We start from the raw sequence: 23,461 nt of genomic DNA on the forward strand, positions 1-23,461 counted from the left end.
CTGCAGTGGCTTCTCTTGTTGCAGAGCACAGATTCTAGAGCCGGGGGGCTCCAGGAGCTGCAGCACGTGGGCTCGGTAGTTGTGCCTCCTGGGCTCTAGAGCACAGGCTCAGTAGGTGTGGTGCGTGGGCTCAGTTCCTCTACAGCACATGGGACCTTAATGGCTCAGGAATCGAACCTGAGTCTCCTGCACTGGCAGGCTGATTCTTTACCACCAGGGGATACCACCAGGGGATCCTGTTGCTTATTTGTTTGTTTTAATCATCTGTAGTAAGAAAGAGTGCTATCCATTGACCAGAAAATTGAGGTAACTCAGAAGGAAATGGCAACCCACTCCAGTGTTCTTGCCTGGAGAATCCCAGGGACAGGAGAGCCTGGTAGGCTGCTCTCTATGGGGTCGCACAGAGTTGGACATGACTGAAGCAACTTAGCAGCAGCAGCAGCAGCAGCATGACAGAAAGCAAACAGATAGGACTGGATTGACTGAGAAACAAAACAGAGGGCCACAGCCCAGAAACCGTTGAGTTGTGCAGCAAAGCTTGGACCTGCTGTGGGGTTTGGGGGTTTTGATGGGAAGAGGCGAGCCCTAAGCCAGCATAATTTGGATTAGTTAGACCTGCTGAACCTACTCATCCTTCCCCAAGACAAGTGTAGATGCTGATGGCAGGGTAGCACACCAGTGCCCAAGAAGACACAGGGAACCCCAGTCTAAGAGGATAAGACAGTGAGCACCCTCTGGGCATCAGCCTCCTTGTTCCTCTCCCATCTCCCTAAGGCTGGCTTCTGTCACGGGATGCTTGTGGTTTAGTTGCTAAGTCCTGTCCGACTCTTGTGGCCCCATGGACTGTAGCCCACCAGGCTCCTCTGACCATGGGATTCTCCAGGCAAGAATACTGGAGTGGGTTGTCATTTCTTCCTGCAGGGGATCTTCCCAACCCAAGAATCGAACTCAGGTCTCCTGCATTGCAGGCAGTTTCTTTACCAACAGGGCTACCAGGGAAGCCTCTGTCACGGGGACCTGCAGCCAACAGTGACAAACAGTTGCAAGTCTCAGACCTCAAGATGAGCCCCAAATCAGGAAATGCCAGACATTTGAAGGAAACGACAGCTCTGAAAGAGGAATTACATTCAACAAACAGAACCAACACCCAGGGAACAAATGAAAATAGTCAAATACGTGCACGTAGTGAGTAATTCATTTCGTCTACTTAGTAAATATGCTGATAAATAGCAAAACCAAAGATAAAACTAAGAAAGAAGAAAACTGGATACAGATTAAATTAGAAAGTAAACTAATAAAATGTATTTACCTAAACTTTTATTGCATAATCTGAAAATTTAAAAATGCATCTAAAATTCCAGATTATCTCAACATTACATAGGAGGGGAGATAGAAGTGGAAATATATTAAGGATAACTGATATTCGTTAGCTTAGCCTTTGATGCAAGAATATAAATTTCAAGTATGTTAAAACTAACAATATTATTATAATATACATAAATATACACATTAAATATGAAATTACTTTATGTATAAAATTTATTAGAAGAGATTTGATGGGAGACTCCTAGTTAAATTTTACTGTCACATTTTCAATGTTTTTCCCATTCAATTACTTTTATACTTTTTTTTTTTTTTGGTCAACTTGTTCAGGTGTATTTTTTAATTTAGTTGTAAAAGGGGATAAAACTACAAATCAGGAACCATGAAAGAATGCATACAGTGGTATTTTTTTTGATCATTTATGGATCTATTTTTATTTTTTCAAGTATGGCTTGATTTTACTTTCCTAGAATTCTTTTGTAACTACACCCCTGTCTGTTTAATTCTGTTGAATTTTGTTGTTTCTGTTACAGCCAGAAGTGTGTGACTAGGTTGATATTTTATTTGGTCCAAGTGACATGAGGTCCCTTTTACCTGGCATATTTTTTCTTGTGTAATAAATTGAGAATTGGTTCATAAAATATTATGGTTTGGGAAATGTCAGCATCCTAGTTTTAATTATAATGACTTACTGCTGCTGCTGCTAAGTCGCTTCAGTCGTGTCCAACTCTGTGCGACCCCATAGACGGCAGCCCACCAGGCTCTGCCGTCCCTGGGGTTCTCCAGGCAAGAACACTGGAGTGGGTTGCCATTGCCTTCTCCATTGTGTGAAAGTGAAAAGTGAAAGTGAAGTTGTTCATTTGAGTCTGACTCGTAGTGACGCCATGGACTTGTTATATCCCTGATAATCTCTAAAGACCTAGAATTTAAACTAAGAAATGCATCCTGTCTTTCTAGCTTTAAATTATGAATACATAATGTCTATTTTACATTGAACGATGTTCAGAGTCTAATATGTTTTTCCCTTGTGAATAAGATACAAATATATTGGAATTTAGTAGTAAAATTACCGTATGTTTAAAGTGTCATTTGTCCTTTGGTTGTTGTTTTGAGGGAAAAGAGGGGGAAAAAAAAAAACAGAGAAAGATAAATCCCCCCAGAACACAACCTTTAAAATTCAGAAGTTCATTAATACGCATTTCCTGGAAGAAATTGAAATGGCCAATATGTGTATGAAAAATGCTTACCCTCACAATGAACAAAAGGAAATGTGAACTTTAATGACATTTTTGGCTATCAGATTGGTGAGGTTTTCATGGATAGAATCCTCTGCTCTTAAAGGGACACAGAAAATGGCATTTTCACGGATTGATGGTGGAGTGGGGCCATGCCCATCACCTGGGTGTTAGTTCAGTTAAACACTCAGACTCAGGACTGTGTGCCGTAACCATGTCAATTAGCAGATGCTCAGAAGGAAATACAGCCTGCCAGCAGGACAGCATCAAGCGTTTGCTCTGCAGTGGGGGGCTTCTCAACACTCCACGTAGTTGTCCACACAGCCATTTAGAACCTGTTCTCTTTGGTGCCCTGGGTGATAACGTGGGTGTGAAGTTATGAATGAGACTAACAGTGGTGGTTACTGAAGGCTCCCTGGCTGAGCACCTCAGTCCCCAGGAGCCAGTATGTGTTATAGCAGCTCCAGAGCATGGCTTGGAGAAGGCGATGGCACCCACTCCAGCACTGTTACCCGGAAAATCCCATGGACGGAGGAGCCTGGAGGGCTGCAGCCCATGGGGTCGCTGAGAGTCAGACACGACTGAGCGACTTCACTTTCACTTTCCACTTTCATGCATTGGAGAAGGCGATGGCACCCACTCCAGTACTGTTACCCGGAAAATCCCATGGACGGAGGAGCCTGGAGGGCTGCAGCCCATGGGGTCGCCGAGAGTCGGGCACGACTGAGCGACTTCACTTTCACTTTCCACTTTCATGCACTGGAGAAGGAAATGGCAACCCACTCCAGTGTTCTTGCCTGGAGAATCCCAGGGACGGAGAAGCCTGATAGGCTGCAGTCCATGGGGTCGTACAGAGTTGGACACGACTGAAGCGACTTAGCAGCAGCATAGCATGGCTTCCCAGTTTCCTACAAGTGTGCCAGTTACAAGAGTCACTGAACTCAGGAACACCTAAGCTGTGTATAGCCTACTAGGTATTTATGATTCCTTCTAGTCAAGATGCAGTTTGCCAATCAAGGGTTATTTTTCTCCTAAGCAATGATGCTTAGTAACATGGTTGTCAGTATACATTTATTGGGCGCCTGGGGGAACAGAGCTTGAAACTGAACTGAAGGAGGGCATATTCTGTTGTAGAAGGGAGAGGAGTTTCATTAACTCTTTGCTCACAGAGAATAAATGTATAATCTCTTTTTAAGTAGACAATTTGATAATATATATTAAAAGTTTTGTGTATATATCCTTTCAATTTGATAATTTTCTTTGCAGGAATTTATGTGATGAATAAGATATACGCATAAGTTCAGTTCAGTTGCTCCGTAGTGTCTGACCCTTTGCGACCCCGTAGACTGATGTGCCTGTATAAATAGGTTCACTGCAACATTATTTATCATAGTGGATAATTAATGATCATCTAAATGCTCAGCAATTGGTTAAGCAAAATATGGTACATTCATATTATAGAATACTGTTTGGTGGCTCCGATGGTAAAGAATCTGCCTGCAGTGTGGGAGACCCCGGCTTGATTCCTGGGTGGGAGAGATCCTCTGGAGAAGGGAATGGCTCCCCACTCCAGTCTTCTCGCCTGGAGAATCCCATGGACAGAGGAACCTGGTGGGCCACAGTCTATGGGGTCACAAAGAGCCGGACGAGACTAAGTGATTAACGCTTTCACTTTTTTCATGTAAATTTATGAAATAGATATTTCCAGAAACAATATTAAAATGATTTATATCAAAGTATTTACTGTTTAACTCTGAATGATGGTTTTCTATATATTCTTTTGAAACCATGGATCAGTAATTTTTAGCTTTGATCACATATTACTTTTCTAAGTGATTATTTCTTACAAAGATCGAAAAATTTAATTTCAATGGATACTGCTTACACTGATGAATCATGCATTTTAAGAGTTTTCATTCCATTAAGAAGGCTTGATCTTGAACTCTTTTAATGAAATTTTGTGTTTATAAACTACTCAGATCTGTCTCATATCAACATTTGAAATAAGTCTTGAAATACTCCAAACTGTCAAAATCATTCTCAGTTCATTTTCCTGTATACTGTATTTGTAATTCTAACGTCTAATTAAAATTTCCTAAGTTATAAGTCTATCAGAACTGATATTAAGTGAATACAGAATTTTTAGTCGGGTTGTAGAGTTGATCTTGGGGGGCTGGGAAGGTTAAAACACATGTAGTTCAGAAACTATGGCTCAATGCTTTTGAGGTGAAAAGTCACATAACTAAATATTTTCATCCTCTTTGGTAGAATTTAGATGTCAGACTCTAGCTTCTTTTGTCAGATTACAGGCAGGTTAGTTGTGACCATCATTGCTTCCTATTGAACTTTTTAAAAATATGTACACATTTCTTTGCATTTTCCGCTTTTTTAAATATATCCACGTCATAGTAATATATCCAGTCATAGTAATATATCCACATCGTGGTTTGTCTTTAACATCTTTCCGTCTACCAGTAGTCTTGCTGCTCTGTTTATTGGTTCAGAATGTATAAAACAGATAGTTCTCCAAGGGGGTATATGGTACTTGGAGGCATATATAGGTATGGAAAGGAACATATAATTTCAGCTCTACTTTAAGCAAAGTGAAGTCATGTAATATCCAAAGAAATGTTTATTGCATTTGTTACTTGCTGTTTTGTGTTGTGTCCCTTAGCCTCCTTATAACTGGATGATTAGGTTAGTTCGCCTGTGGACGTGCTGTGTAGTTCAGAAGACCAGTTTCCCAGACAGTGACTGGGATTCTAGTCCTAGTCCCAGTAGGGGCTGTGTCACCCTGGGACTCAGTTTCCTCATCTGTAAGATGCATGGATTAGCTGAGATGGTCTCTTAGGTGTTTCTCAAATAAAAAGACCCTTAAGATGTATGTAATTTCTAGCTCTAAGATTTATGATGATGAAGTTTCTGATAGTTTTATGGTTTCTCTTTCAGTCTATATCTGTTCAAACTAGGAATTGCACCCCAGATCCAGGATTTGCTGGGCAAAGTAGACTTCACAGGTACTATTCTTTATCTTGATAATCTTTTACAGTGTGGTTATTAAGAACATGTATAAAATTAAAAAAAAAATGCAGCGATATTTTTTTTTCATTTTGATATTGATTCCCTTTTTGTCCTTTCTATTGATCAGAGGAGAAAACTTGCTTATTGTCTTTAGGCTCTGCCAAGTGTCTGTTTCCTCACCTTTGTGAAATGAGAAAGGGAGGCTGCCTTCTTTCTAAGGCTCTTCTTTAGAATTGACCCCATGTTCTTGATGAACACATTTCTTGACACAAATACCCTCAGTCCTGCCTCCATCTCTATGGCTTTCATTGATTTTTTTGGCTGTTGTTCTTTTTCAGAGGAAGAAATCAGTAATATGAGAAAGGAGCTTGAGAAATATGGAATACAAATGCCATCTTTCAGCAAAATAGGTGGTATTCTGGCTAATGAACTGTCTGTGGATGAAGCTGCACGTGAGTTTACTTAAGATTCAGACTTGCCAATGGCATGAGACTGACCTATTCTTGATTTTGGTTATAAGAAATAGGATATTTAGAAGATATTATAAGCACTCTAAATTTTTTTATAATATGTATTATAGGTAATTGACTTGAGCACATCAGAATATAACCAAATAATTGACCTTGGACTCTAGACATCTGCTTGTACAATGCAATTTAAGAAGTTCCAGAAATATCTTTACTCTCCCAAACGTTTCTCTGCGTTCTTTGTCCTTAGATTTCAGCAGCAGGGTACTCACCGCTGGGAATCTTTCCATGCTTCGAGTTAAATTGCAGTCGTCTCTTGAAGACAACATGATACTTTCAAAGTGTCACCCTGCAAACTCCCAGTGGTTGCCATAGTGTTTGATTCACATTCAATGCAAGTTGAATAAATGAATGCTATGCTAATGCTATGCTAAGTCACTTCAGTCGTGTCCGACTCTGTGTGACCCCATAGACGGCAGCCCACCAGGCTCCACCGTCCCTGGGATTCTCCAGGCAAGAACACTGGAGTGGGTTGCCATTTCCTTCTCCAATGCATGAAAGTGAAAAGAGAAAGTGAAGTCTCTCAGTCGTGTCCGAATAAATGAATAGGAATCATGTAACAGATGCTGAGGACCTGAGATAAATGCGCAGGGCGGGAGGTTGTCGCAGGGATGTGCTGTGATGTGTCTGAGGTTCTATTGTCTGAATTCTTGACTGGACCCCATGGAAGAAAGTAAAACTGCTTAAGTTGTGCCCAGTCAGTACACCTGTCCGTGTTGGCTTTTGCTGATAAAGTTCTTTTTTTCTTTTTACTTTGCAGTGCATGCTGCAGTCATAGCCATTAATGAAGCTATTGAAAAAGGAATCGCTGAGCAGACCATTGTAACGCTAAGAAACCCAAACGCAGTTTTGACTTTAGTGGATGACGATCTCGCACAGGAATATCAGAAGGAACTCTGGGAAGCCAAGAAAAGAAAAGAGGAAAATGCAAGGCTGAAGGTATTCAGTTAGATTCTGAGTGCTCAATACAGTAATAAGCATGGTTATACATTGCTAGTTTGAAACAGCTTTAATGTTATGAGGGATATTTTTAAAGCCACTGGCTGTGGTCTCTCTAGCCACAGGCTATTGGTTTGGTGAAGTATAAAGGAAAAAGAAGACCATGTCCTCTGTAAGGAAATTAGGTTTTCTTTTTTGATGAGTATTACAGGTAGCAAGGATGAAAGATCATGTTGAAAACTTATCAAGAAGGTGTAGAAGGAGCAGTTAAAGATTTTCCCTAGTTGAATAGCACCAGCAGACCTCGTATTAGGTAGCTCACCTTCAGATTTATTACTAGAGGCTAATCATTGAGTGTGGTGAGGTTAGAGAAGACGCTTTTGAATTCGCTTTCCTTGTATTTTCTCCATAGTTTCCCCTCGTATTTGAAGAAGTGAGTTCCCTCCTTGGAAAGTCAGCTCCTGACCCTCACTTTATATTTCCTGCCTCCTGTCTTACAGAAAACTTTGCACTCAGATTCCACTTCCTCACCAGCTTTCCCCTCCTTAAAATCTTGCCATGTCAGCTTCAGCTCCGTTACAAAAGTAGCCCCTTTATCTTCGCTTTTTCTCAGGGGATGGCATTGGGCACACTTGCCCCACACTGCCCCTGGCCTTAAACTGCCTGCTTCGCCACCCCCCACCCATGTTTTCTGGGCCTCTCTGCTGCTCTGGACGTCCTCTCCATCTCTTCACATCTCTGCTTGTTCCTCCCCCTAAATGTGGAGAGCCTTCAACATCTGACATTAAATCACTGTTTTCTCTGCACTTCCTCCATTGAGCTCATCTACTTGTTGAAGAACTCAAGCTGTCAGCTTGATGCCCTCATCCCTTTGCCCCGCCCCATCAGGAAGATGCTCATCCCTACCCTACCCTTCTCAGAAAAGTGCCTTATACTGACTTCCCTTTGGAATGACCCCCACACTGTTTCAGAACTCTCTTTATGCCCTCTGTGTCCTGGGCGTCACTACCCTGTGCCGCCTTTTCTTGCTGGGCTGACCTCCATCCGCCCCCCTTCTCGTGTCACCACTCCTGCCTCAGCCCTGCCCCTCCTGACCTTGTCTCAGGGCTCTTCCCCTTGGGTTCCCTGGCTTCCTATTATTTTCCAAACCAAGCCCTCTCCCAAGTTCCAGGTTGCAAAATTGATCTTTAGCTACAGATCTGATGTCATCCCACCAGAAACCTCCCCTGATTCCCTGCTGCCTACTGAGTCAAGCACAGGTCCTTCTGTTGGCCTCAAAAGATTCCAGCATACCCAACCTACCTCCCCATCTTTCTGGCTAACCCAGGACACGCACTCTGACTGTAGCCCTGACACACCAAGCTTTCTCACCGTTGTGATCAAATCCTGTTGCCTACATCCTTCTCTCTCTTCTCTCCCTTGAACATTACTCTCTTCTTCCATAATGGTGATGAAAGTCACTCAGTCATATCTGACCCCATGGACTGTAGCCCACCAGGCTCCTCTGTCCATGGGATTCTCCAGGCAATAATACCAGAGTGGGTAGCCATTCTCTTCTCCAGAGGATCTTCCTGACCCAGGCATCAAGCCCAGGTCTCTTGCACTGCAGGCAGATTCTTTACCATCTGAGCCACCAGGGAAGCCCTCTCTCCCAGGCCCTCCTCAGTTGTTGTCTCTTTTTAAAATCTTTCTTTCCACCCGTGTACTTCCCTAGAATATATTTTGTTCTGCTATATTTGTTATTTATGTTCTTGATTTTTCTGTTAGACTGAATCAAATGGCCAATATTCAGCTGGTTTTGATCTACAAAAAAATGGCAGTATCAAGTGGTCCAACCTAATGTTTTCCACATTAGACAATTAGGGCTTTACAGAGAGTCACTGGGTCTGTTGTTCATTTTTGTAACCCTTGCTGGCATAGCTAACCCTGGCTCTTCACAGAGCAGGCACTCTTAAATGCTTGTATCGAGTTCACATGAATATTAACAAATGGTTTTTAGCACTCTTTAAGATTTTGCTTTTGAATATCAAGCTTTGGAACCACTTAACCTCAAGAATCAATGAAGCCTTTGTTTTGCAGAGTAACTGTATCTCAGAAGAAGAAAGAGATGCATATGAAGAATTGCTGACACAAGCAGAAATCCAAGGCAATATCAATAAAGTCAACAGTGAGTAATGGAAATGGATACTTCTATAAGATGCAAATTTTTCTTATCTGAATCTCAGCAAAACTCTTAACATATATCCTTATAAAAGTGCCTTATATGATGACAGATGCACTAAAAGTGTTGCTCTTAATTCTGGTGCATCATCTGCTGGTTTTCTGTGGAGCTTTTCTGGCCATCTTGTCCCCAGTCCATGCAAAGTATCTCAAAACATCTTGAAGCTAGGTTGACTGTACCTTCCTGTTTCATACAGATACAGTGTATGTCATTTTTTGAACCTATCCCTTATTGGGCTATCCTTAAAGTTCTTTGAGTAAAGATTATGAGTTAACGATTGTCATTCCTTGCCCAGGATTATATGATAACATTTTATTGGAATTGTAAAGCTGTTATTGACACCTCTGCTTTTTCTTACTTCTGAATTATTAGTCTGCAGTGTGTAAGAATTGTTCTCTTACTGCTTGTGTAGCTTTGGTGCAAGTGAATATGTGGCAGACCTATAAATCACATCGTGGCAGGTTTGAATCCCATGGCCCTGAGACTCCATGGAGTCCTACAGGACAATTCTCCTTGGTACCTAGTTCAGTTATGTGACTATAAAGAACAAAAAACTGGGGTGATTAAAATAAGCATGTGCAACTTTAGATACACTAGTCTCTTTATTAGTCTTTTTTGGTTCTCTAATAAAATTTATTTTTACTTGAGGCAGTAAGGAATTCTCTTTGACATTTATGTCCCCAAGGTCAACCTAAATAACCCACATATACCCTGAAAATGAATACATCAAAGGCCAGTTAGTCCATTTAATAAGGCACGTGAACTTCTGCCAAGTTTAAACTTGGAGTGTCCACTAATTCCAGTAGTCCTAAACCCTCGGTGTAACCTGCTAGATGAGCCTTGAATGTTCTTTATGGCTCTTAGCGCCTTCAAGGAAATGCGCATCCATAGGTATTACTCAAGAGTGTTCCTCTAAGTTGCTGGTAGAGACATATACTAAAGGCTTCAAACAAGGAGGCCCAGAGAAAATTGATAGATATGTCTAGGAGTTAACCCAAGTGGGTTTGAGAATTTACCTCCATTTACAAGTACTGCGAGCACCGGGATTACTTTCTTTAAGGAACACCTTGACATTTTGAGATGTGTGCTCCTATTTTTATTCTTATTAAATTTTGAACATGTTGGTGATGATACATGAAGTACAATTTCAAGTTTCTCTTTCTGCTCTATTTGAAAGCTGAGAATTTCATTATGCTTGACAGAAATGGATTTTAGGAAGAAACTAATATTGCCAGCGAGACATCTGAGGTTCATAAGCTTAGTGGGGAAATGGTTCCCTAGCTGTATGCCATCCTTTATTTTTGAAATGTTTATAACCACTAGCATAGATTTCTTTTTCATGTTAAATATAATACCTTATATAAATGTTTCATCACTTGATTGAATGACAGAATTTCCTTACCACAAATTTGATGCCAGATTGACTATGTTTTTTTTCCACTTTTAAGTAAAAAGCATGAGATGGTTTGCACTAATGCATAACCAGCTAAAATTATGAAAGACATTGCAGTGTTTAATGGCTTTAAATGCATAGAACATGATTGTTCTGAAGGTTTTGATCTCTCCCTATTGGAAAATTTATAGTAATACTAGAAATATCTAGTATTAGTCTTGAAAAAATTCTCCAAAGCGTATTTTAGCCAGTGACATGACAATGAGACAATGGTATGCTTTAAAATATGTCAGTGTAACTACTTGACAAGCTTTCCCCCAGTCATTGAGCTTGTTGTATTAAAATGTTGAGGTGTCTACATTTGTAGCAGCCATGGTAATGGCAGAAGGTGACAGCTTTGATCATAGCAGTACCAGCTCTGTTTCAGAGGCTTCGGGTTTGTTTGGACTGCAGTCATTTAACTTAGAGTTTGGTACCTGCTTTCCATTCATTACATATATTCTGTTAAGATTAGGGCTTGAGACTTTGTTAAATGCAGAGTGTAAAAGAGTGGTTAAGCTTATTTTATATTTCTTTTTTTTTAGAAGAAGTGGTTCATTAAGAGTGTTCTAAAGGGTATATTTTTTCTTGTAATATTTTACCATCCAGTTTTCCAAACTTATATAATAGAGTTTTCAAAGGTGAAGTACAGTTCTATTCAGGATAATTAGAGACACAATCCAAAGGCCTTGGATAACCTTAACAGAGCATCAAACACGACAACCAAACACTGACCTTCTTTTCTGGAATTCTTTCATTTATCATACTAGTTCTAAAAATAGAAAAAAGTGTTTGGGTTCTTAGGGTATTATTCTAACTTATTCTAAAAGTGTAAGTTTTCTGGGGTGTGGCATGAAAGACTGCATTAGTTCTAAGTGTTTCCTGTTCTTAAATGAGGTATCTCAGTAGAAAAGCTATTGAGCTTGGCTCCGTGTGAATATAGGTAGAGAAGATAAATTCCCATCTGTTAAAAAGGGTTAGAATAATCTTAGCTATAGTCTTGTCATGTGTTAGGGAGACAGACTAATCCTTGAAAACTCTAGAAATGTCTGGGTCTGTGTTGTCTCTACTAACCTGAAACCTTCTCTGTAAGGCAAAACCCCATTGGTTCCGCCCAGTTTCTGTTGCCTGGTAGCAGAGTCCATCACTCATTCTTCCATTTAGTCACAATTCCATTTCTGTTTTCTTGAAACTATACTGAACTTACTGTTCCGAGTACCCTCCATGTGGTCACTAAAATTCAGGTCTTTATAATCTGAATGTTATAACTCGTAGAGACATCACAGAGCTTCTGACTGGATCCGGTAATGTAAACCAAGGCATCTCTGTGATGAGGGCGTTTTTTTATTTTTTAGGTTAAATGATACAGTAGCTCTCCCCCACCCCCACTCCCCACTTATCCACAGTTTTCTTGACGGAAATGTCAATTCCCTACTGTCAATTGCAGTCTGAAAATGTTAGATGGAAATTTCCAGGAATAACGCCTGTCTTTTCAGTTACCTGCTGTTCCAAGTAGCATGGTGAACTCTCACGCCACCCCCTTGGCACGTGGATCGTCACTTTGTCCGGGAGGCCCCACCCTTCAGTCACTTGGTAGCCGTCTCAGTCACCAGACTGTCTGGTGTCATAGTCCTCGTGTCCACGCCGTCCTTCCTTTGCTTAATAATGGCCCCAGAGCCCGAGAGTAGGGATGCTAGCAATTCAGAGATGCCAAAGAGAAGCTATTACATGCCTTCTTTAAGTGGAAAGCCAATGGGTCAATGAAGAAATCAAAAAAATAGCTTGAGATGAATGAAAATGGAAACCCAACTTGCCAAAACTTATGGGTCATAGCAAAAGCAGCTCCAAGAGAGAAGTATATAGCAATACTCAACTACTTCAAGAAACAAGAAAAATTGTAAAATAACAATAAATAAAACTGAAACAGAGTCATAGGCACAGAGAACAAGCTAATTTTTGCCAGAAGGGGAGATGGATGGGATGGGAGAAATAGTTAAGCTGTTAAGAGGGACACTCTACCAGTATAAAATAAGGAAGTCCTAAGAATGTTATTAGTTATTGTTGTTTATCTCTTACTATGCCTAACTTATAAATTAAACTTTATCACAGATGTGTATATATGGGGCGGGGGCGGGGGGGGAACAGTACCTGCAGGGTTCGGGTCTGTCGTGATTTCAGGCATCCACTGGAGTTCTTGGAACCATACTAACACATGGGGACCACCATTCCAACGTAGAATTATATACTCATATGACTTTGGTTGTAATAGTTTTAAAAACATATCTGAAATTATATTCCCCTAAAAAACCACACTTTACAAAACACAAGAGATGAGGGAGACTATTTGGAGACTTAAACACCATTCTAGATCAAACAGCAGTGTGCCCGAGCGCCTCCTGTGGGGTCCCGTGGTGCTCATTCAGAGGGAAGATGAAACAGTGGTAGGGCAAGCCTTGCTTCTGGTCTTCACACATCTTTAATCTCCTTGGGGAGGCAGAGCTAACACACAAAGAGTATTAAAGAGCAGTGCCTGTGGGATACACATGGCCCAGTCCTAAACACCAAAACAATGCCCAGGGTGTGAAATTCTCAGGAACTGAAGCCCTGTGAGGACTTGATGGGAGAAATGGTTCCAGTGCTGGTCCTGAAAGGAAGAATTTTGCAGGGAAGTCATGCTAGTCAGGAATGCCCTTGTAACTCCAGCTTTATCAATGCCGAGGTTCTTGTAGGGACTAGGTCCAAGGATTAGACTATTTTCCAATTACAAGCTACCAGTTCCAACACTTTGCTTACCATCCAAATGCAACTTTTCAGAGTTCATGGAAGATGACTGCTTAGGCTCTAATCCTTGGAAGTGTGGGCTGGTGGGGTCAGGCCGCAGTGGGAAAGGCACAGGTTCTGATGAAACGTTACTCCGACCCCAGGGCTGGCTGCAGTGGACCACATCAATGCTGTTATTCGGGAGGGTGACCCTGAGAACACCCTGCTTGCACTGCAGAGACCAGAGGCCCAGCTGCCCGTTGTCTATCCTTTTGCTGCTGCGATGTATCAGAATGAACTTTTCAACCTCCAGAAGCAGAACGCCATGGTAAGTCAGAAGAGACTTGGTTACAGAGATGTTCATTCTGAGTCCTAGCAACCAGGAGTGCTGCTGAAGACAGCTGAGTGGAGCGGAGTGTCTCCAGCTTGTGCCAGTCACTGGTCTCGTTGGCTTCCCTGTACCAATTCCACACCACCTTCCGCTTCAACTCCTGCCTTTCATCTCCTTAAAGAATCTGAGAGCATAGTTAGGAAATGCAGTCAGGGCTCTACACAAATACGCACTTCAAACTAGTTGTTCTTATTTTCTCTGTGATTTTTTAAAAACTTGGTATAATTTAATAACAGACTGAAAGTTTTTTTTAATATCTAACTCTCTTGATTTAGATTTCCAGAAATCTGCAACCAAGAGCATTAGCACCATGACTTTGATTTTTGTTAGTGTCTGTTCTTACTATGTTAATGGGATTAAGCAGTAAAATCATATAAGGTTACAGTAAATAAGAGCATATTTATTAGTACAGGATTAACCTAAACAGTGCAACAGAGTGAAAAATCCTAAAGGCAGTGCCAAGAACTTAATGTATGAAAGAGATAATATTTCAAAGACCTGGGAAAAGAAATGAAATCCTTAGAAGCATTTAACCATTTGGGAAAGAAAACATTACCTCACTACACACAATAGAATAAATTTCCAGTATGAAAGGTTATGTGTAAAAAATCATTTAAAAATTAAAGTTCTGAAAAAACATGGAAGGACATTGGATCTTAAAATCAACAACAGTAGTGCTCTACCAAAAAACAAGAGGAGGAAAGCATAAAGCATAAACAGGCAACTCACAAATATACAGGGACATTTTTATCTATAGTACTGAAAAAAGGAAACAAACCGTATGTTTAACCAGGAACAGACTGCACACCCTACTATTAAATGGAAAAAATGAGATTGAAATATATAGCATTATCTTGTTTTTTACAATTAGAAAAGGAAAATAGTTTAAAAAACCAAAGTCTCTGTAAATGTTTGCATGAATTAAAAAATAACGAAAAGTGTGTGTCACGAAAGGCCTTGGGTAGTAGGGTTTGTTTTCTTATCCTTGCTTATTAAGACTTACAGTGCTTTATAAATAGCTATTGCAGTATGAACTGTGCACACCACTTGTATGTGAATTTTTTTCAATAGTAAATACTATAGTATGATAGGATACACAGTTGGTTGGATCCGAGCATGCAGAAACTAGGATACAGAAGGATGACAATACGGAGGATACGGAAGGATGAGCATATGGAAGACCAACTTACATGGGGGCAGAGGAGCCCGGTGGGCTACGGTCCACAGGGTCACAAAGAGCCGGACATGACTTAGTGACTGAACAACAACAGCTCTGTGGAGATTTTGGACTGCGTGGAGGTTCAGCGCTCCTAACTCTGGTGTTGCTCAGTGGTCAACTCTATTTTGTAATAAAAGAAAAATAAGTTATTTCTTTAAACTGCCTATGGGTTCTCTTGTTCATATTGTCCCCGTTTCTCTAACTCTGAGGCCTAAAGCTACGTACACTCTGACACATTCATCCGTTTTTTCTTTATTTGTCCTCATCTTTTTGGCTGTATACCGCTTTAGGTATTTGTGGTGAATCTCAAATGATTCCATTCTGCTCTTTACTTGTAATTTGATACCTTCCTTCTATGTTAAACCCACAGTTAATGGAAGGTCTTTGGATAAAACTTACATGTTCCCTATAAAAACCCTTTTTCCCATTTGCTTTGGAACATAAAATTGTGCTTTGTTAATCTAAAATCAATTCCCTGTGAAATTTCCATGGAGAACCAGAAAGCTATAGTGCATTTTGGTATAAATATTATACATACGGAATATACAATATCCTAAATGTAAAGATAGATATCAGGGTTTTAAAAAATTTATTTTCATGCTTACTCTATGTTCCTTCAATAGGATGGAAGAAATAACCCTTTTGAAGCTGGGCCAAGTCAGTATAAAATGGTTAAAAGGAAAAGAATGGTGAAAGGGGCTTTCTGTAACCTGAGACTCATTTTTTAAATAAGCCTAATCCTTACCTGCTTTTCATTAAGATTTGCCTCACATTTCTTCAAATATCTAGACCCTAGAGTACGTTTAAAATTTCTACCCATTTATAAAAATGTGACTTAGACTAACTTTTTAAAAATTAAAATCTATATTGCTTAATGACTTTGATTTACTTTTCCAGGGTTATCATCTTTAGGTAAAATTCTCCCCTCTTTTCCTTACCCTTAATTCAAACTGAAAGGCATTATTTATACTAATGTCTTACTCTGCACTTAGAGACAGTAACGATGTTATCCAACCGGTGGCTTAATTGTTTGGTAAGACTAAGCCTGTTGGCAGCCAGTATAGCTGCAGATAGGAAGCGGCTGTGGCCATGCAGATGCTTATGGAGTCATAACTAAGGATTGTAATTAACTCAATTCCCCAGACGAGCATCTAAGGAAAATCCAGAAGCTACTGACCTGTTCTTGAAAGCCAATGAAAAATAGATGACCAGGCAGCCCTCTTTGTCCTGGGTTCTCACAATCTCTGACTTTTCTGTACTGTTTGAAGTGAACCTTCTGAACCCCCATCACATACATGGGGTGTGTAAATTTGGGCAGCTTATATTACCGTATGTTTCCTAACAGAACTACTTGGCCCACGAGGAGCTCTTGATTGCGGTGGAAATGCTATCTGCTGTAGCTTTACTCAACCAGGCCTTGGAGAGCAGCGATCTTGTGTCTGTGCAGAATCAACTTAGAAGTCCGACAATAGGCTTTAACAATCTGGACGAGACGTATGTGGAACGGTAAGGGAACGTTTTCCAAACTTCTTTTCAGTGCAGAGATGTGTGTTTGGCAGACCTCACAGATGAACGATTTATTCCTTCCTGAAGAAATCCGTATAACCATGCGTGCTTTTTTTTTTTTTTTTTTTTGCCATGCTCATTTTCTTAAAAGCTAGTCTACTTTGTTCTAAGAGTCCTTCAAATATTTGAATCCTTCTTCCCAGTTTTCCTTTTAGAGGAACAGAGTCTAAGACGGAGCATCCTATGGCAGTTTCTTACTGTATATATTATTAGCAAAAATTGATAGGCTTAAATAAAATAAATGTTGAATGCATACCTTCCCTTGGGCTTCTTTAGAAAATAACAGAATGTGGAACAGTTGGAAGCAGCCTTAATAATCGTCCAGACCGGTTTCTTAGTTTACTGGCGAGGAAACTGAATCTGGATTTGTGGACCCAAAGTTGGGCAGTTGAGCTTCAAACCTCATTCTTCTGATGGTTAAACCAAAGGACTCCAGAGACCCCAGTGGCTCGTGACAGTGGGTAACGATCTCAACTTAGTGTCTTTTATTTCTTGTTCCTGAAATAAGCTACTCGATAGTATAGTTGATAGAATCAAAAACACTATAGCAGATATAGAGAGAAAACTAAGGGCCAGAATCATCAGTCAGGTCAGTTGCTCAGTCGTCTCTGACTCTTTGCGACCCCATGGACTGCAGCACGCCAGGCTTCCCTGTCCATCACCAACTCCCAGAGCTTACTCAAACTCATGTCCATCGAGTCGGTGATGCCATCCAACCATCTCATCCTCTGTCATCCCCTTCTCCTCCCACCTTCAGTCTTTCCCAGCATCGGGGTCTTTTCCAATGAGTCAGTTCTTTGCATTGGGTCGCCAGAGGATTGGAGCTTCAGCTTCAGCATCAGTCCTTCCAGTGAATATCCAGAACAGATTTCCTTTACGACTGACCTCCCTATAGTCCAAGGGCCAGGATAAGGAGCCCAGTTAGAAAGAAAGAGAAGTCGCTCAGTTGTGTCCAACTCTTTGCAACCCCATGGACTGTAGCCTGCCAGGCTCCTTCATCCGTGGGATTCTTTGGGCAAGAATACTGGAGTCGGTTGCCATTTCCTTCTCCGGTGGATCATTCTGACCCAGGGATCGAACCCAGGTCTCCCACACTGGAGGCGGATTCTTTACCAGCTGAGCTACCAGGAAAACCCTCATTTTACTTATAAGTGAGCAGTTATGGGTGATCAAGGGCTCAGACTCTCTTCGAGCAGCTTCCTTTGCTTAAGCAAAAGGGACAAAGGGAAAGGAACACTCTCATACAGAGGTAGATGTCACCAGAGTGAACCCTGCCATTCTGGATGTGAGGCCAATTAGAGGTTAAGACAAAGTGAAGTCACTCAGTTGTGTCCGACTCTTTGTGACCCCATAGACTGTAGCCTACCAGGCTCTTCTGTCCATGGGATTTTCCAGGCAATAGTACTGGAGTGGATTGCCATTTCCTTCTCCAGGTTAAGACAAAAGCCCAAGTTAAAACGAGTGAATTTCCATCTTGGATTCTTGTGACCACCAGGGGGAGATGTCTGCATAGATCTTGACAAAAGCACTTACTGGTTCTGGAATTGCTGAAGTAGGTAATTCTCTTGAGTGACGTACAGTCCAGTCGTACAGGAGACATAAAGACTTGCTAGATTTCTTTTAAATGGTATTTGACCACTTGTCTATGTAGAGAATGGCCCCAAAGTAGTAGAACAGCCACCAGGGAAGCCCTAGTAGGACAGTGGCCTTTGCTTGTTTTTGGTCATCTTGGAAAAACTGATGTTCTTATGCAACTTAATTTGATGACTTGGTTTCTATAACTTCTTAGAGTCTATTTCCAAGGTAATTTATTTCGACCTCTGCGGTTTATGTTAATGGCGCCATCCTCTCCTCCAAGCTTAGACACCTCCCGTTAACGTGAGTTTTTCTCTGCGTTTGTGAGACACCCTTGAGCTATGCATAGCCTGCTCACTTTTTCCCAGACAGTAGCCAGTATGTGTGCACCGCACCTCTGCATAACGTTTCCATTTCCCAGCGAGCACTTCATTTAGACATTTCACTTTTGCTTTTGAAATGACCTCCAAATTGGTCTTGCTCTGTCTCTGCCATCCTCATTCATTCTTTTCTAACTAGGCTTTTCTGCTTTCTCAGTTAGAGAAGGCAGAGTTGGTCTCTTCGTTATGAAGCCTAAAGGTCTAACGGGACTTGTTGATGAGATCATTTTCAAGACACAGAGCATCCCTGCGACCTCCCTCTAAATGACAGTACCCCCTCCCTCCAAATCACCCACTTTGAGGATTAAAAATCCTCTCTTCCTCTATCTCAATTTACAAATAACCCATTAAGGAAATGGACCCACACCCCATTTGAGAACCTGTGATTTTCAACTGGGGACATGAATAAGCTTTAGAGTGCAAATATTCTGTATGAAAGACTTCTAAAATTTTATTTTAAAATAAAATAACATATTTTAGCACTTTCCAGGTCACCTGGATGACCCAGTACCAACAGAAGTTTCCTGAGCCCCTTTGGTTCTTACACGGATTGTTGCTTTGGTCCCAAGTGGTCTCCTGCAGCCTCAACATCTCAGTTTACATGCTAGCTTTTAACCAGGTTCTTTGAAGCCCAAGAGGGCAGGTTTTCAACTTTAAGAAACACCTGGGGTAACAGGCAAATTTGGCCTTGGAATACGGAATGAAGCAGGGCAAAGACTGATAGAGTTTTGCCAAGAAAATGCACTGGTCATAACAAACACCCTCTTCCAACAGCACAAGAGAAGACTCTACACATGGACATCACCAGATGGTCAACACCAAAATCAGACTGATTATATTCTTTGCAGCCAAAGATGGAGAAGCTCTATAGAGTCAGCAAAAACAAGACCAGGAGCTGACTGTGGCTCAGACCATGAACTCCTTATTGCCAAATTCAGACTGAAATTGAAGAAAGTAGGGAAAACCACTAGACCATTCAGGTATGACCTAAATCAAATCCCTTCTGATTATACAGTGGAAGTGAGAAATAGATTTAAGGGCCTAGATCTGATAGATAGAGTGCCTGATGAACTATGGAATGAGGTTCGTGACATTGTACAGGAGACAGGGATCAAGACCATCCCCATGGAAAAGAAATGCAAAAAAGCAAAATGGCTGTCTGGGGAGGCCTTACAAATAGCTGTGAAAAGAAGAGAAGCAAAAAGCAAAGGAGAAAAGGAAAGATATAAACATCTGAATGCAGAGTTCCAAAGAATAGCAAGAAGAGATAAGAAAGCCTTCCTCAACAATCAATGCAAAGAAATAGAGGAAAACAACAGAATGGGAAAGACTAGGGATCTCTTCAAGAAAATCAGAGATACCAAAGGAACATTTCATGCAAAGATGGGCTCAATAAAGGACAGAAATGGTATGGACCTAACAGAAGCAGAAGATATTAAGAAGAGATGGCAAGAATACACAGAAGAACTGTACAAAAAAGATCTTCACGACCCAGTTAATCACAGTGGTGTGATCACTGACCTAGAGCCAGACATCCTGGAATGTGAAGTCAAGTGGGCCTTAGAAAGCATCACTACAAACAAAGCTAGTGGAGGTGATGGAATTCCAGTTGAGCTATTCCAAATCCTGAAAGATGATGCTGTGAAAGTGCTGCACTCAAGATGCCAGCAAATTTGGAAAACTCAGCAGTGGCCACAGGACTGGAAAAGGTCAGTTTTCATTCCAATCCCAAAGAAGGACAATGCCAAAGAATGCTCAAACTACCGCACAATTGCACTCATCTCACATGCTAGTAAAGTAACGCTCAAAATTCTCCAAGCCAGGCTTCAGCAATACATGAACCGTGAACTTCCAGATGTTCAAGCTGGTTTTAGAAAAGGCAGAGGAACCAGAGATCAAATTGCCAACATCTGCTGGATCATCAAGAAAGCAAGAGAGTTCCAGAAGAGCATCTATTTCTGCTTTATTGACTATGCCAAAGCCTTTGACTGTGTGGATCACAATAAACTGTGGAAAATTCTGAAAGAGATGGGAATACCAGACCACCTGATCTGCCTCTTGAGAAATTTGTATGCAGGTCAGGAAGCAACAATTAGAACTAGTCATGGAACAACAGACTAGTTCCAAATAGGAAAAGGAGTTCATCAAGTCTGTATATTGTCACCCTGTTTATTTAACTTATATGCAGAGTACATCATGAGAAACGCTGGACTGGAAGAAACACAAGCTAGAATCAAGATTGCCGGGAGAAATATCAATAACCTCAGGTATGCAGATGACACCACCCTTATGGCAGAAAGTGAAGAGAAGCTCAAAAGCCTCTTGATGAAAGTGAAAGTGGAGAGTGAAAAAGTTGGCTTAAAGCTCAACATTCAGAAAACGAAGATCATGGCATTGGGTACCATCACTTCATGGGAAATAGATGGGGAAACAGTGGAAACAGTGTCAGACTTTATTTTTCTGGGCTCCAAAATCACTACAGATGGTGACTGCAGCCATGAAATTAAAAGACGCTTACTCCTTGGAATGAAAGTTATGACCAACCTAGATAGCATATTCAAAAGCAGAGACATTACTTTGCCAACAAAGGTTCGTCTAGTCAAGGCTGTGGTTTTTCCTGTGGTCATGTATGGATGTGAGAGTTGGACTGTGAAGAAGGCTGAGCGCCGAAGAATTGATGCTTTTGAACTGTGGTGTTGGAGAAGACTCTTGAGAGTCCCTTGGACTGCAAGGAGATCCAACCAGTCCATTCTGAAGGAGATCAGCCCTGGGATTTCTTTGGAGGGAATGATGCTGAAGCTGAAACTCCAATACTTTGGCCACCTCATGCAAAGAGTTGACTCATTGGAAAAGACTCTGATGCTGGGAGGGATTGGGGACAGGAGAAGAAGGGGACGACAGAGGATGAGATGGCTGGATGACATCACTGACTCGATGGACGTGAGTCTGAGTGAACTCCGGGAGTTGGTGATGGACAGAGAGGCCTGGTGTGCTGTGATTCATGGGGTCGCAGAGTCGGACACGACTAAGCAACTGATCTGATCTGATCTGATAGCTCTCCCTTATGGTCTTAGAGCTTCTTCATAGTACACGGGTGCTGGGCAGGGCCACCTGGCTGTGAATTCTTACAAGGTCACTACCCATTTACCATGACTTCTGCCCTTGGGACTCTGTTTCCCAGAAAGATTCTTTTGCCCAATTCTCACAAGAGTGATACAGGGTTGGCATTGGCTCTGGGCATACAGTGTTCCCAGATTAATTATTCTAAAATGTACTTACGTTTATCATGCGCCTCCCTACGACTGTCCTCTGTTCTCATCTGAATTACCCTCAACGTGGTGTTCTGCTCTTAGCTCTAGCCCTAGTCCTTCTATTTTGTGCTTCAGCCAAGCTGGATCCAGACACACACTGTTCTTTCTGGCTTATCTGCTCATAAGCATACTTGTCTCACCACTAGGAACACAATGCCTGTCACCCATCTCCACCTAGCACAGCTCTGGAGCTCCCAAGCTATCCGTGCCAGAGATGATGCTTCTGTGAACTAGTCCCATGCTTCTCCCACCCCAGCTAACATCACCTCTTCTGAGAACTAACATGATGTGGTTAAAGGAACATAGCCTTGGAGCCAAACATAATCTATGTGACTCTTCCTAGCCAAGCCCCTTTCTCTTCATCTGTAAAGCACAGAAACACACACCCAACAGAAGCACCTGCTCTGCATTTGCAGAGCCTCTGTGAGCCTGTCCCAGGCCAGCTGCTCCATCGCTGAGGGTTTCTGTCTGCTTCTCCTTCCTTGGAACTCTGTTACTTCCACTCTTATGTACAACCTCTAATTTTATGACTTTTCCCATGCTCTGCTGTTATACCCTATTTGAGCTTCTTTTTCATCTTAATATGAGCTGAAAGGCTTCCCAGGTGGCGCAAGTCTTCTTGCCTGGAAAACTCCATGGACCGAGGAGCCTGGTGGGCTACAGTCCATGGGATCGCATAGAGTCAGACACAAATGAAGCGACTTAGCGCAATGGGCTGAAAGCTCCCCGACATAGCGGCTGCATCTTGTCCCTTCCGGTCTCCCGATAGTGCCTGCCACAGGTTTTGTACACAGTTTGTACTTCATAAGCATCTGCTGAATGAAGCTGACATTTTAGTCTTCTTCAAAGCTCCCCAAGTGTGTTAGAAAGGTAATCTTACTAGCCTAACCATAGCAGACCCCAAAGGGAACTCTCAGAAAGGTGGGGAAGGAAAAGACATAGGCCTGTTGGGTCTATATCAACTACAGCAAGTTGATATCTTTCGTGCTGGAGACTAATACTCATATGGAACGCCTGTGGAGCTCTGCTGTGTTATTCATCGTATTTTTCCCTTTTACCAGTATTTGTTCATTTACAAGGAAATGGTGGGTGAGTGTGGATTTTATTTTTTTCCTTCTGTTCATCCTTAAGCTTTTCCATTTTGTTCCCACTGGGTCATCATTTAGATGTCAGATATATGAAATGCCTGAAAGGATTTTGCACTTTCTTATAGAATGGCTCCCATCTATAATGGATACTAGTGAGTGCAAGTTGCCGTTTATCCATTGTCATCGTGGTCAGTGTTATTTATTATACGTTGCTACTCATAAGTGGTTCCCTGGTGGCTCAGATGATAATCTGCCTGCAATGAAAGAGACCCAGATCAATCCCTGAATTGGAAAGATCCCCTGGAAAAGGAAATGGCAACCCATTGCAGTACTCTTGCCTGGAGAATCCCATGCACAGAGGAGCCTGGTAGGCTGCAGTCCGTGGGGTCGTTAGGAGTTGGACACGACTGAGCGACTTCACTTTCACTTTTCTCTTTCATGCATTGGAGAAGGAAATGGAAACCCACTCCAGT

At 41.6% G+C, this 23,461-nt stretch overlaps 1 protein-coding gene across 3 annotated transcripts in view; it reads left to right on the top strand.

Moving 5' to 3' along the window:
* Positions 1-23,461, top strand: part of IQGAP2 (IQ motif containing GTPase activating protein 2) — a 307,119-nt gene that overhangs the window by 182,458 nt on the left and 101,200 nt on the right. For all 3 annotated transcript variants that reach the window (XM_027552911.1, XM_027552912.1, XM_027552913.1), the window contains 6 exons: positions 5,508-5,575; positions 5,918-6,031; positions 6,867-7,045; positions 9,125-9,212; positions 13,623-13,786; positions 16,414-16,574. In XM_027552911.1, coding sequence (XP_027408712.1) covers positions 5,508-5,575; positions 5,918-6,031; positions 6,867-7,045; positions 9,125-9,212; positions 13,623-13,786; positions 16,414-16,574 — 774 coding nt within the window. The remainder of the gene's footprint in view (positions 1-5,507; positions 5,576-5,917; positions 6,032-6,866; positions 7,046-9,124; positions 9,213-13,622; positions 13,787-16,413; positions 16,575-23,461) is intronic.

The sequence above is a fragment of the Bos indicus x Bos taurus genome, chromosome 10 (genome assembly GCF_003369695.1).
Source record: "Bos indicus x Bos taurus breed Angus x Brahman F1 hybrid chromosome 10, Bos_hybrid_MaternalHap_v2.0, whole genome shotgun sequence".
NCBI classification, from domain to species: Eukaryota; Metazoa; Chordata; class Mammalia; order Artiodactyla; family Bovidae; genus Bos; species Bos indicus x Bos taurus.